The sequence below is a fragment of the Phyllobates terribilis genome, unplaced genomic scaffold (assembly GCF_046119375.1).
Source record: "Phyllobates terribilis strain yellow unplaced genomic scaffold, ASM4611937v1 Scaffold_11__3_contigs__length_659146591, whole genome shotgun sequence".
In the NCBI taxonomy this organism is placed as follows: Eukaryota; Metazoa; Chordata; class Amphibia; order Anura; family Dendrobatidae; genus Phyllobates; species Phyllobates terribilis.
The window spans coordinates 268061540-268077247 of record NW_027362771.1 but is presented as its reverse complement, the minus strand read 5'-3'; the positions used below and the strand labels follow the sequence as shown (position 1 = coordinate 268077247).

Genomic DNA, 15708 nt, shown 5'->3' with positions numbered 1-15708 from the left:
TTTGCAAGGTTACCACAAAAACATAATCCCCAATACATGTTTTGTGTGTCTAGCTCTCGGTTATTCAGGGACTCAAGAGATGTACCAATTCAGAGGAATATGGAAAAAATGCCCTTACCATAGGATAATGTACTCTGCAAGGTTTCCACGAAAACATAATCCCCAAAACACATTTTGCATGTTTAGATCTCGCTTCCTCAGGGAGTTTAAACATATACCAATTCATAAGTATATGGCAAAAATGTTCTTACCATAGTGTAATGTACTCTGCAAGGTTTCCACGAAAACATAATCCCCAATGCTTGTTTCGCATGTTTAGATCTCGCTTCTCCAGGGGATCTAAACATATATCAAATCATAAGTATATGGCAAAAATGCTCTTACCCATAGGGTAATACACTCTGCAAGATTACCACAAAAATGTAATCCCCAACACACATTTTGTGTGTTTAGATTTCGCTTCTTCAGGGAGTCTAGACATATACCAATTCTTAAGTGTAAGAAAAAAAGGCTCTTACCCATAGTGTAATGTACTCTGCGAGGTTTCCACAATGCATGTTTCGCATGTTAGATATCGCTTCTTCAGGGGGTCTAGACATATAACAATTCATAAGTATATGGCAAAAATGATCTTACCTATAGTGTAATACAAACTGCAAGAAAGCGAGATCTACTGTAAACATGTGAAATGCGAATTGGGTATTATGTTTGTGTGGTAACCTTTCAGAGTGCATTACACTATGGGTAACAGCATTTTTCATTTTCATATTAGTACATGTATGTCTGTGTACATAACATAGGTTATGACCACTGTGTCTATTATTTGAAGTCTTATACATTCATATTCATTCTACTTATCTTTACAATGCTACCTGCACTGCTCTGTTGTCAATGTTCTGGTTTTTGTCATCTTTTATGTTCTTTGGTTTATCAAACGATTTTTATATATGTACATTTAATAAATAATTTATTTTTTAGCTAAAAAATCCTCCTTTTTTGTTATTGTATGAATCATTGATGACTATAGATATTTTTATTAAAGGTCTAGCCTGTTGACCTGACAATTAGTTTTCAGTGCACATTAGCAAATACAGTATGATGCCAGGCTTAGACTCTGTCTACACAGCCCTGATGCATGCTGCTTTGATTATTATTGCTTTCTCATCGTGCTTTACAGTCAGAGATTGCAAAGGTCATCCGACAAATGAAGTAGCCGCACGCTATTTTGTTTATTACTCCAAGAAAAAATCTCATGATGTCATTAGCACAGACTCATGTGCAGAGAGCAATTAGAAAAAAAGAAAGAATTAAACAATTGAACATTTGCTGCTTGTTAATGTGTGGGCTAACATTCACAGAACAACTTCATCGCAACATCTGTTTTTAGGAAGGTGGTTTCCATGTTTATGTCAAGGAACGCATTGTGTAGTAATTTGGGGCTATTTTCTTCTTATTTTTTACAAGACAGACTTGTAGTAATGTTCTGTTTCATGTCATTTCCGATCTTGAGAACTGAGAAGCGTAAACTGAGTCAGCCCCTTTTTCCTTAATGACTTATTTCCTCCTTATTCGTATTGGTGTGTACGAGTAATGTTTAAAGAAAACATTTTTTTTTAATATTTTGGCACTATTTATATTTTTCCCCAGTAGAATACAGATGTAGCAGGGCTGAGAACAAGATGTTTTATTTGGGCTGTTCAAAGAACTGTAGTATATTAGAGCATTGAATCTCCTTGCTTCGATCCTTCAAAAGATAGGAAGTTCTTGTGGCAATACTTCCTAGGATGTTTGCAAAATAGATCTTCACAAAGAAGAAAACTATCTCTCCCATAGTTTGCTACATATGTGCTAATTTCTGGTTTCATAACCTTTCCCTGCATGTACATTATGAGAAGTTGTATATTATTCTCTTTAGATTTACAATACATGATCGTGAGCCTTTATGCCCAGTCACAGCAGCAAAGTGGCTGTCAACCACAGTCTGCCAAGGCAACAGCCATGATCAGAGAAAACTCTGACCCTGCCATTTACCCCATTAGCAGTAGGATCCTTAGTATTCACAGTGCAATCAACTGACACCCACAAAAGACCTTCAGGTTAGCTATTGCTGATCACTACCAACACATATTAAGTGAGATGTAGAATATCCCCAAAAAATCAAGAAAATCACATTGTATAAATTACATAAATATATTTGCATTTTGCAGTGAGAAATAAGTATTTGATTCCCTACAAACCATTATGAGTTCTGGCTCCTACAGACCAGTTAGACGCTCCTAATCAACTCGTTACCTGCATTAAAGACAGCTGTCTTACATAGTCACCTGTATAAAAGACTCCTGTCCACAGACATAATTAATCAGTCAGACTCTAACCTCTACAACATGGGCAAGACCAAAGAGCTTTCTAAGGATGTCAGGGACAATATCATAGACCTGCACAAAGCTGGAATGGGCTACAAAATCATAAGGTAGATGCTGGGTGAGAAGGAGACAACTGTTGGTGCAATAGTAAGAAAATAAAAGAAATACAAAATGAATGTCAATCGACATCGATCTGGGGCACCATGCAAAATCTCACCTCAAGGGGTATCCTTGATCATGAGGAAGGTGAGAGATTAGCCTAAAACCATATGGGGGGGACTTGTTAATGATCTCAAGGCATCTGGGTCCACAGTCACCAAGAAAATCATTGGTAACACATTACGCCTTAAAAGTTTAAAATCCTGCAGTGCCCGCAAGGTCCTCCTGCTCAAGAAGGCACATGTGCAGGCCCATCTGTAGTTTGCCAATGAACACCTGGATGATTCTGTGAGTTATTGGGAGAAGGTGCTGTGGTCAGATGAGACAAAAATTGAGCTCTTTGCCATTAACTCAACTCGCTGTGTTTGGAGGAAGAACAAGGATGAATACAACCCTAAGAACATCGTCCCAGCCATGAAGCATGGTGGGGGAAACATTATACTTTTGGGGGTGCTTTTCTGCAACGGGGACATGATGACTGCATCCTACTGAAGGGAAGATTGATGGGGTCATGTATCGCGAGATTTTTGGGCAACAACCTCCTTCCCTCAGTAAGAGCATTGAAGATGGGTCGTGGCTAGGTCTTCCAGCAAGACAATGACCCTAAACATACAGCCAAAGCAACAAAGGAGTGGCTCAAAAAGAAGCACAGTAAGGTCATGTAGTGGCCTAGTCAGTCTCCAGACCTTAATACCGTAGAAAACTTATGGAGGGAGGTGAAGCTCCAAGTTGGCAAGCGACAGCCTCAAAATCTTAATGATTTAGAGATGATCTGCAAAGAGGAGTGGACCAAAATTCCTCCTGACATGTGCGCAAACCTCATCATCAACTGCAAAAAATGTCTGACTGCTGTGCTTGCCAACAAGGTTTTGGCCACCAAGTATTAAGTGTTGTTTGCCAGAGGAATAAAATACTTATTTCTCACTGCAAAATGCAAAAAAATGTATCTAATTTATACAATGTGATTTTCTTGATTTTTTGGGGGGGGGAGTTTTCTATCTCTCAATGTTAAAATTAACCTACCCTTAAAATTATAGACTGTTCATGTCTTTGTCAGTGGGCAAACTTACAAAAACAGCAAAGGAACAAATACTTATTTCCCCCACTGTATATGGCGCTGATTGTACACTCAGTGGCTGATACATGCAGCCCACGGTTTGGGAAGCAAGTATCAACTAATAGGTTTCCTTTACAATGGTGGCTGATGATAAGGTGACTAGAATGATTTGTAACAGAGCCAGTTTCTGATTCATTCTGCCCATGGATCGAGAAGCATGAATCAGCTGACAGGTTCACTTTAAAGGGGTTTTCCAGTATTGCGATATTGTTGAACTATATTTGGCAAGTTCATCTATATCAGATTAGCAGATCAGTAGAGGTCAAACACCTGGAAACCCCCACTGACCATACTGTTGAGTGCTGGATTAGCTTCTGTTTATTTGTATAAGTGTATTTGTTCTACTTGTTCTTTATGTGCAAATACTAATTATTTACATATTGCTTCTTTGGAATCTGTACTACAACTTCTACAACTCTTATTTTCTGGAAGCTAAGCATTCTATTTCTTATACTAAATGTTTGCCAGTTTTATGGCTCGTTTGTTTACAAATTATTTACCAACGTCTAGTGTCTAATTACAAGGCTGCACTTTCCAATGTATATCATTAGCTTTTACCTATGAGAAGAAGCATCTCATCTAATAATATACATTCAGCTGTCGCAAGAAGGCTGGTAATTAGTGGTGTTTACAGTGTCAGCTGCTAATTAATATTACTTATTTTGGGAGCGGTGATATGGCTAACATTACCACGGGCATGATTGGCACATGTAGGGCATGGTATTACATGAATAGAGGGCATACTAAAATTTCTTTACATCGGTAGTGCATGCTACATTTTCATACTAACTATTATGTCACCACTTACTACAACATGTGCTATAATGTCATTTTAAAACTAGCTTTTTGCATTCGAGCTACCAAAGTAAAGACCTCAATGAAAACTATTGTCGGAATCCTAAAGGAGAAGAAGGAGGACCTTGGTGTTTTACAAAAAACCCGAAAGTTCGTCATGAAGTGTGTAATATCGCATCATGCTCAGAAGGTAACATTTTAAGGAATCTCGTAAAAAGTTGATTGATTGAATATACAATGCTGTTAGAGTATGTGCACACAGAGTCTTTTTGATGTGGAAACTGAGCAGAAACTCCTCAAAAACTCAAAGAATTGTAGTTTGCGCTCAGTTTCTGTCCCAAAAACTCGAGAAAAGTCTCAGTTTGCACTTACCGTTACATGGATTGTACTCCACAGTATAATAACATGTTGTCTGCTTCTGAATATTAAAAGATCTCAAGCACATAACCATATTCTAATTAACCTGATATGTTTCTATCTAGTACCTCGTACACGAGTGCAATACATGGCATACCACATGTGGTATTCTCCCTTTTCAGACATCAAATTTAAATCTAATGTGTGTTTCTGGGAAATCTGAGTCTATCCTTTGATTTCTGTAGCAGATTTGCTGTGTGTATGCAACAGATCCGCTGCAGATTTTCAAGAACATTTAAAGGAGATCATCCTTTGGCATTCCAGCTAAAATAAGTTACATGATATTTACTTATATGGTAGTTTTTTTTCTACCGTACACATCTTTTTCCCAAGCAGAGGATGTACATTTCACACACATTTAGGCACAAAATTGTTTCCAAAATTGATGTAAATCATCCATGTATAAAGCATATATACAAGTTCATACTGCAGACCCCCAATTGTCACTGTCTATGAATTATCAATACCTATACTTGTCAAAAAAATGAAATATATGAGACTGTTAGGACATACCGGCAAATACTAACTACTCTGCTATTAATTTACTATATTCCAAACAAATCGCGCAATGAGCTTACATGCCAAGATTTTTATTACACCAATTCAGAAAATTTACAACTATAAACTAATTCATGGGATTGAAGCAAAGATTAGAGGGATTTTATGTAATCTTATTGTATAATCTCTTTATAAAATAGATGCAGTTAGAATTAATTGAAAGCACAGACATAGTAAAACTATCCTTTCTAGTTTGTTAGAGCGAAAGAAGAAAGTTTTCCACAATGTGTAGCATTCCAAGGGGACCACGATGCATTTCTGACTTCTGGTACTAGGAGTCATTAATGCTTTTCCTATTATGCCTATTAGAGATGAGAAGATCATGCAAAATTCTAATTTGCCTGTTTGCACAGGTTTTCCTGGAAAATTCTATTCCAATGTCCCTCATAATGCTCTGGGGTTTCTCTAGATCATAAAAGCATAAGATGTCAAAAAAAGAAAGAAATCCCTATTCTCATCTCTATGGCCCCTCTGTTCATCACTATCACCAATCCAGTCGATGCCACCGCTCATGTATGTGTGCAAGTCATGGGGCACGCCATGATTTCATGACACCATGACCTTTCACATGTTTGTGCAAAATTCATTGCGGGTGGTGGTGTGATGCCGCGAATAACAGACCGGTGACGCCGAGGGGCCGTAGAGGTGGACAGTAATGTGATTATAAAGATTTATTTATTTTTTAACATTTTGATGTGGGCGGGGATGCTTCCACCTACAGTACAGACCAAAAGTTTGGACACACCTTCTCATTTAAAGATTTTTCTGTATTTTCATGACTATGAAAATCGTACATTCACACTGAAGGCATCAAAACTATGAATTAACACATGTGGAATTATATACTTAACAAAAAAGTGTGAAATAACTGAAAATATGTCTTATATTCTAGGTTCTTCAAAGTAGCCACCTTTGCTTTGATGACTGCCTTGCACACTCTTGGCATTCTCTTGATGAGCTTCAAGAGGTAGTCACCGGAAATGGTTTTCACTTCACAGGTGTGCCCTGTCAGGTTTAATAAGTGGGATTTCTTGCCTTATAAATGGGGTTGGGACCATCAGTTGTGTTGTGCAGAAGTCTGGTGGATACACAGCTGATAGTCCTACTGAATAGGCTGTTAGAATTTGTATTATGGCAAGAAAAAAGCAGCTAAGTAAAGAAAAATGAGTGGCCATCATTACTTTAAGAAATTAAGGTCAGTCAGTGCAAAAAAATGGGAAAACTTTGAAAGTGTCCCCAAGTGCAGTTGCAAAAACCATCAAGCGCCATCAAGCGCTACAAAGAAACTGGCTCACATGAGGACCGCCCCAGGAAAGGAAAACCAAGAGTCACCTCTACTTCTGAGGATAAGTTTATCCGAGTCACCAGCCTCAGAAATCGCTGGTTAACAGCAGCTCAAATTAGAGACCAGGTCAATGCCACAAAGAATACTAACAGCAGACGAATCTCTTCAACAACTGTTAAGAGGAGACTTTGTGCAGCAGGCCTTCATAGTAAAATAGCTGCTAGGAAACCACTGCTAAGGACAGGCAACAAGCAGAAGAGACTTGTTTGGGCTAAAGAACACGAGGAATGGACATTATACCAGTGGAAATCTGTGCTTTGGTCTGATGAGTCCAAATTTGAGATCTTTGGTTCCAACCACCGTGTCTTTGTGCAACGCAGAAAAGGTGAACGGATGAACTCTACATGCCTGGTTCCCACCGTGAAGCATGGAGGAGGAGGTGTGATGGTGTAGGGGTGCTTTGCTGGTGACACTGTTTGGAATTTATTCAAAATTGAAGGCATACTGAACCAGCATGGCTACCACAGCATCTTGCAGTGGCATGCTATTCCATCCGGTTTGCGTTTAGTTGGACCATCATTTATTTTTCAACAGGACAATGACCCCAAACACACCTCCAGGCTGTGTAAGGGCTATTTGACCAAGAAGGAGAGTGATGGGGTGCTACGCCAGATGACCTGGCCTCCACAGTCACCAGACCTGAACCCAATCGAGATGGTTTGGGGTGAGCTGGGCCGCAGAGTAAAGGCAAAAGGGCCAACAAGTGCTAAGCATCTCTGGGAACTCCTTCAAGATTTTTGGAAGACCATTTCCGGTGACTACCTCTTGAAGCTCATCAAGAGAATGCCAAGAGTGTGCAAAGCAGTCATCAAAGCAAAAGGTGGCTACTTTGAAGAACCTATAATATAAGACATATTTTCAGTTGTTTCACACTTTTTTGTTAAGTATATAATTCCACATGTGTTAATTCATAGTTTTGATGCCTTCAGTGTGAATGTACAATTTTCATAGTCATGAAAATACAGAAAAATCTTTAAATGAGAAGGTGTGTCCAAACTTTTGGTCTGTACTGTATGTAAGCCTATAAACCTACATTTTAAAACCTGCTTCCAGTCCACAGATAAAGCCTTTTATGATCTGGTTAGTCTGATTTGAAGTCACATGATCCTGAATAATAGCAGAGAGGCACTTCAAACTGAAGAAGACAGAAACTGATATCGTATTTTTCGGATTATAAGACAAACTTTTTCCCTCCAAATTTGTGAGGAAAATGGGTGTGCGTCTTATAGTGTGAATGTAGCTTACTGGGGGGCGTCGGAGGAGGAGCGGGGTCACAGGAGGCAGGACAGGGGCGATGCTGCTGGCCCTATGCTAGGAGGAGGTGGTGTCCCGGCAGTGTGAAGCAGGAGTGGAGTCTCCTTTGCGCAAACTGACCTTGGGGTGGGCTTCAGGAAAATGACGAGCTGAGATCTTAATCTGGGCATATGCCGCCTCTGCCGTAATTTTACTGAAGACCGCCGGAAGATAAGTGTGCGCAGCAGGGACTCTGCTCCTGCCTCGTGCTCCAGAGACACCCCCTCCTCCTAGCCCAGGGCCCGCAGCATCGCCCCACTCCTGCTATTAAATGACGTAAATGTGACCCTGCTCCTGCCTCCTGTGACCCCTCTTCACCACTGCTGCCCCCCTAGTGAGCTACATTTGGACTGTGAGACGCACCTATGACCCCTGACATGCCTGATCCTGATGACAGGTTAAATTTTTTTTCTATTTTCCTCCTCTAAACTTGGGTTGTTTCTTATGATTCACTGCATGTTATAGTCTGAAAAATATGGAAAGTACTTTAATGTACCTACATTATATAAAATACAAATTAGACATTTTTTGATGGGTGTGCTTCTTTAATAGGAAGACATTCTAAGTGAGTATGGTTGCAGTATCACAATTGAAAAGGTTTGCTCTCTTTACAGAAGCAAATAGAGCCAGGTCTGCATACTGTATAAGCTGTAGACACAAAACAATGAGAAAATTTAAATCAAGACTATGTATAAGGATGTGTTTTTATTTTTGATTGCATTGGAGTAATATAAATATGGTTGCAAAGGTGGAGATTAAAGATGAGTGGATCAGGCAAAATTCAAATTCACCTGTTTGAGCAGATTTTCTTGGGAAATTCGATTTGCAGATGTTATTATTTGTGAGTTGAGACCCTTATTTTGCTCTGGGTTCTCTTTTGATTTTCTTATCACTGCAGCCAAGTGATGAATTTCTAGGCCTTTTACCAATAGGCCAGAACTTCTGACTCTGATGAAGTCTGGGATTTTTCTGGGCAAGAGTGCATAAGGTCGCAACATCATGATGTCACGACATGTGCCGTGACCTTGCATGCGCATGCACAAAATTTCTTGGTCCTCATCAGAGCTAAAAGTCCTAGCCCAGGATTAAGAGCCCTGGGGACTTGGCTCTGGTGATACGAAGATGTGCCAAGGACCAGAGTGCAGAATGGAGGGGCCAGAGAGGTGAGCGGTAGGGTGGGTATAAATATTTTTTTAATTGTTTTAACCTTTTGATAGTATTTTATTGTTCAGCAAAAAGCCAGCCAGCCAGGCATCATTTTGTTGAATGCGCATGGAAACAAATTACTAGAAAATCCACGTTTTAGTGAATGTAGGTTTTTGTAATATGTAAGTAGAATGCAATCTAACTTGAATATATTTTCTCAACTCTAGTGAACATATGTTTTATCGTGCCAGAAATCTTTTGGTAAAAAAACAACATAAACAGCATTTATATGTAAGCACGCAAGAGTACATGTTCGAAAAACATTCTGTCAGCACTGTTTTTGCTTTATGGCATAAAATTCCATGGTTTGGTTGTATTATTCTCTAAATCCAAACCAGGTGGTATGGTAGAAACACAATGGTTACAGGCATATGCTTTTTATGTCTTACAGCATTAAATACAAATGTGATGAAAATGGTTTTAATAGTTTTAATGGCAACATCTTCTGTAAGTAATCACACTTGCAGTCTAAAGAGTTGTACTTTATTTATTACATCATTTTATGTTCATAGCTGATGGCATATTTTCTGCTTTATGAGTTAACGTAATGGCTGATTCATTCTGATGAAAGTGGATCTTCCTCAGATATATTTCTATTGGTCAAATAATTTTTAGAACTGCTATCATTGTTTCATTTAAGGAATGGGTCCAAAACTAGTGTGGTCCACTGAAAAACAAACAAACCCCTCGAAATGTGCTTTGTAGATATGGAAAGCAACATGTAAAAATAGCCACATTTTTATTCTTTGTTAGAATATATAAAACAAAATGCATAATCAAAAATGAATACATACTGTACATCAGGTTTTACTTTCAGCTTGTGTCAATAGTGAATGTAAAAAAGGATTAACAATAAATCCAAACTCTTTATTGTTGATCCAAATTTATCATTTCACTTTTATCAAGGAAGTAACTAAATAGTTTCAAAATTGTTCATGACTTAATAAAAATTTCCATTATTGCAAGCTCAATTGGGAAACGTAAATTTTGATGGTAAAACATATATTTTTCAGTGTAGGCCTTTCTTTTTTGCTTACCGCTCAACCTTAAGCTGCTGCTAGATCTCAATAGTTAATCCTACCTGCAGTGCATACTTGTGCTCTATGGATCACTGCTTTTAATTGGAGCAATGAACCTTGGTAAGGATTTAGATATTTAAACCACCAATTATTTGACTGTGGTTTGAAAAATCTTACTGTTGAATGGAACTTAAGGACTGGGCAATTATTCATTTTAACTCCTCTTCTTTTTCCTCCTCTTTTTCCAAAAGCCATAACTTTATTATTTTTGAATTGACATAGCTGTATTAGTGCTTGTTTTTATTGCAGGATAAGTAGTAGTTTTGAAAAGCGCCATTCACTTTATCATATAATGTACTGAGAAAAAAAATGCAAATGATGTGAATTAAAGCGCAATATTGTCATTGTAGATTTGGTTTGCTTTGTAGTTTTCTGAGACCCATAACTTTTTATTTTTTTATAATTGGAGTTGTATGAAGGCTTGTTTTTTTATGTGCAGATTGCTGAACAGCGGTTTTTAATAATACAGTTTTTGGGCACATACAATTTTTGGATCCTTTTTATTTAATTTTTCTGAATTCCTGAAGCCACCAAAAACAAAAATGTTAGCATTTTATCTAGTTTTCTTTATGGCATTTATATTAAATGGGTTATATATTTCTATATTTTGATAGATGGGACTTTTACAGATGCGGCATAACTAAATATGCTGATCTTTCAATTTCTTTATTTTTACTTGGGGAAAATTGGGTTATTTTTAATATTTAACCCTTTTTTATTTAACACAGACTTTAGGTCCTATAGAACTTGAACATGCAAATGTTTGATACAAAACTATTGCAGTATATAGTACAAATCCTAGTTTCCTATAAAGTCCAACCTGTGGCTTGACTTCACAGGAGTAAAAAAAAGGCAATGACGAGGGCCTTCAGCAGGCCCCCAGTTGCCAGTGCAACCTGTTTATGAGGGACCGATGGGGGACCAAAGAGACATTCCATCAGGATGGTGAAACTTAAATGCAGTTATCAATGATTGACATTGGCATTTAGGATTTTAAAGGGAATATGTCAGTAGGATCAACCCTTCTAAACTGTCTATATGGGCATGTAGGTCATAGGGAGCTGAATAAAATAATTCATTGAAATCTGCCATCTGACGTCTTATTCCAAAAAAATCCACATTTTTCTAATACGTAATTGAGCTGTTCAAAGCTTTGGGCCTCACAATGATATGTATGAGATTCTGCCTCCAGAAATTATTGTAAATAAAAGGGGGCACTACCAGTGTGAGACATGTAACTAACACAGAACAGTAGAACTGAACTTTGTCTCATAACACATTAGCAGCTGCAGCTCTCACAGCTCTGCTGTAGTGCAGCACTATTTCAGCACTGATTGCCTGTGAGATGGAAGCTGAGAGGAACCTGCAGATCTGTCAGATGTGCAGTGAGATCAGGAGAGCAGAGAGCGGCCATTACACATTACATTGGTAACTCCCCCTTCATGTAAAATAATATCTGGAGGCAGATTCTCATGCAGCCTGGAAGAGCTCATTTACATGTAAAGACTTCAGATCACAGATATCAATGAATCATTTTATTCAACTTCCTATCACCTACATGCCCAGCTGAGGAGGAGTGATCCTACTGACAGATTCCCTTTAAACAGCACCTATCAGAACTAGCTATGATTGCTGATACTTGAGGCTGATACTGGCTATATAACACATATCCTGGTGGAGTGGGCACAGCTCACTTCATAATGGATATACATATTATGAAGTGTGAAGAGGTTTAGGTCACAAGCAAGTGAATCAATGAACCTAATATAAAGCAAAAAATGCAGCTTTAATTTCTTCTGGAGAACTTTTAGTAATTTGATTGCATGACAATCAGCCAAATCAACATATTTTCTGTTTATAAGAAATAAATGTTACTTATTTGAAAGAGTTTGCCTCATGACTACCAATTTGTTGGAAATAGAAGTCATCTGAATGATCACCAGATTACTGCAGGTTCATCCTCTTTAACCCCACCAATCTATTGTGTAATTACTGTTGAAAGCCATTTCTGGCCATACATTTCCCTTAGAACTGCTGCTCCAGGGAAAATATATTGCATGGCAACCATCCAAAAGAATGACTGACCAAATAATGCCTTGACAGACTTGTTGCTCCAGAGTGTCTGCCAAACTTACATAGCTGCTCACCATTATGGTTCAAAGAGGGGCTTCCAAATAGGGAAAGGCAACTGTATTCTTTACTCGGTAATAAATAAAAATGTTTTATTGTTTTCAGGTCTGTAAGTGCACAAAGATACACAAGCATAGCGCAGAACATATGTGTTACCATGTGCTGCCAATTATCCTTAAGAAAAGAGCAAAAGCAAATTCTTGAAATAGGCTCTATATTAACGAAGGAGAGATGGATCCATAAGAAAAGCCATTATAACTTGTTCTGCTTTCTGTGTCTAATTCAACCCATGGAAATAAAATAAACTAATTTGACATCCTAAATACAAAACATAATATATCATTCAAGTGCAATTCCTAATGGAGAATTTGAAGTTTCATTGAACTGAACGTTTTTGGCTGATGATTTTTATAAGATCTTTTATTAAACTTCATTAAATTGCTTGGTTAAACTTCATGCCCTTGAGAAGTTGAAAGCACGTATACAGTGTACGAATACTGCTCTGTCTAAAGTCATATAGACTTGCAGTAACATTTTATATATTCTACCACATAGATTTTTATTACTTTTTAGTTTCAATTAATCCATTGAAATTTATCTTTACCCATTCAATATTTGATCATTTCAGTGGAATGTGTGACTTGTAATGGTGAGCTCTACAGAGGACCAATGGATTACACGGAGTCAGGAAAAGAATGCCAGCGATGGGATTTACAAAGGCCACATAAACACAAGTTTCGCCCAGAGCGGTAAGGATTGTAGACAAACAATTCTGTGTTATGAAAAAGGCTTCTATCTGGTGACTGATGTGCAAATGAAAGAAATACAAATGTGTGTGCAAATGGATTAAACAAAGAAAACTGTTAGTTATCTGCATTTAGCTCACCTTCCATCCCGAAAACATAAAGATACATGTCAGAAAACCTTAACACCTGTCCGCGACATCATAAATGAAAATGTTATACATAGATGCCAGATACAATTATGGTTCCTGCTACATTTATGTCTCTCGCTTTATCTCTCTGTAACTATTTCTGCCCATAGACATGAAACACTTTGATGTTCCTTTCAGCAGTTAATTGGTTTCATTCATTTATTTTATACTCTTTAATTTTGTATGGTCCTATCATCTTGTACTTGTTATACACCAACAACGTTAATGATTTGTTATGACTGTTCTACTTTAAAAAAAAAATGTGTTTTTGATTGGACTTACAGAAGATCATGTCATAATTGGTCAGGTATATGTCTTTGCATGTTTTATTGAATGTAGTCTATACAAGTGTGTAGATGCCGCATGTGCCAGTAGTTGCTTGCACTTTGAAAAATGCTTGGAGGAGCATGACATGTATTTGATTTAAAGGGAACCTGTCACCATGAAAATGCAGTTCAATCTGTGGACATCATGTTATAGAGCAGAAGGAGCTGAGCAGATTGATATAGTTTTGTGAGAAAATATTCAGTATAACCCGTCTTTTATTCATGTAAACCTCTGCTCTTTCTGGAATTTTGGTCCAGAGGGCGGTCCGATCAGTGACTGACAGCTATCTATTTATGTACACTTATACAAAGAAAGCTGTCAGTCACTGTTGGGACCACCCACTGGACCCGAAATCCCATAAAGAGCAGATAATTAAATGAATAAGACACAGGTTATACTGAATATTTTCTCACAAAGCTATACATCAATCTTCTCAGCTCCCCCGTCCTAAAACATGGTGTCTGCAGTTTGGAATGCATTTTCATGGTGACAGGTTCCCTTTAAGTTTAAATATTTAGTTTTAGGTCTATTGAAGAGAAATAATGTCTGTTATTTTTACATTTCCTTAAGGTGGCCATATTGAAAAGCTGTTTTTTTCCTGTATATCACCACGTGTGCTTTTTGGCAGCTACGAGTTAATTAATAAAGAACGATCATAGTTTATTACAATCTTTATGATGTGATGGAGTAATGCTTCTTTGAAATTAGGAAGTCACAATGGAGAGTTGTTATTAAATCCCCCACCCTCTGTTGACTATGTCCCAGTCTACACAGCAAAACTAACCTTTAAGATGGAGAAAATAGGAAATGTCACTTTTCTGCCTGTCCTCTTGTGGTCAATGTAAAGCTAAAAAATTTCAGGATAACTTGCAGTACATTTAAGTAACACTAGCTATATTTCATTTTATCTCACATTTAGAATTTGATATTTCTCACTGTCAAATATTGTTCTTTACCTGTCTATAAGAAGATAGTGTCTTTAAAGGCTGGAGTCCTTCTGGTAAACAATATTCTAGTTTCCAGTCATAGTTACACCCTTCATTAACGGCATAATCTAAAATGACTCAGGCCAAACACAAATGTCACTTTCTCTCCAATCAAGTGTCCATCACAGCACCTGGCAGATTGGATTTCATATTGATGTTAAACTCAATATCTTGTTTAAACCATTCATAGGACTCAACCAGGAAATGCATCCATATTACAGAAATCAATGGAGTTACTTTGAAGTGACAACAAGACTGATGTGTTATTGCTTGTTTCTTATGTTTATCAAAGCCTATACATAGAATGTACAAACGGCTCCAAACAAGGAAATGACTTGGCATTCATCAAGTAGAAGACAAATACATTTACAAAATATTCAATTTGAAATAGAGGGAGAATGGAACATATGCTTTCAATTTTATAGGAAAAAAAATAATTTTATGATAAATTTCTTGTACAGTAGACTGTTAAACTGTTAGCTAAGTGCAATATATGGAAGCTTAGTTTGACTTTTAATGATAGCATCCCACTTTGAACACAAACAGGAACTAATGTTAAAAATATGTAGTAAGAAGTGTTTTATTGTAAGGGCATAGGCATTCCAACCAATTCTAGCTGCCCCTTTGACTATGATACTGTATCACATCCTTGTAAGGAGGATAACAATATGGAAAGTGAGAACCATGTGTGCACATAGAGAAACAAAGGGCAAACAGCAAAAATCCAACCTGACATAAATTGATGCTACCAGAAGTAACCCCTAATTCCAGGACAGAAGTTTCTCCTTCACCCAGTTTTCTTTCTTTTTATTATCAGGCCTGTAGAAAATAGAGTACTGTGCAGTCTTATACTACCTGTGAATTAAAAGTTTGTAGTTAATCTAAGTAAGAACACTGATGCCAATATATCCATTAGTAATGCACATGATTGATTATCTCTTAAAGGGAATTTGTCAGCAGTTTTGCATGTAATCTGAGAGCAGCATGTGTTAGAAGACC

General features: G+C 37.5%; 1 protein-coding gene across 3 annotated transcripts in view; it reads left to right on the top strand.

The window, feature by feature from the left end:
- Positions 1 to 15708, top strand: part of HGF (hepatocyte growth factor) — a 258626-nt gene that overhangs the window by 85569 nt on the left and 157349 nt on the right. For 2 of the 3 annotated variants that reach the window (XM_073652310.1, XM_073652313.1), the window contains exons 5-6: positions 4482 to 4624; positions 13091 to 13211. In XM_073652310.1, the coding sequence (XP_073508411.1) occupies positions 4482 to 4624; positions 13091 to 13211 (264 nt within the window). The remainder of the gene's footprint in view (positions 1 to 4481; positions 4625 to 13090; positions 13212 to 15708) is intronic. The other variant, XM_073652311.1, reaches the window with a different exon arrangement.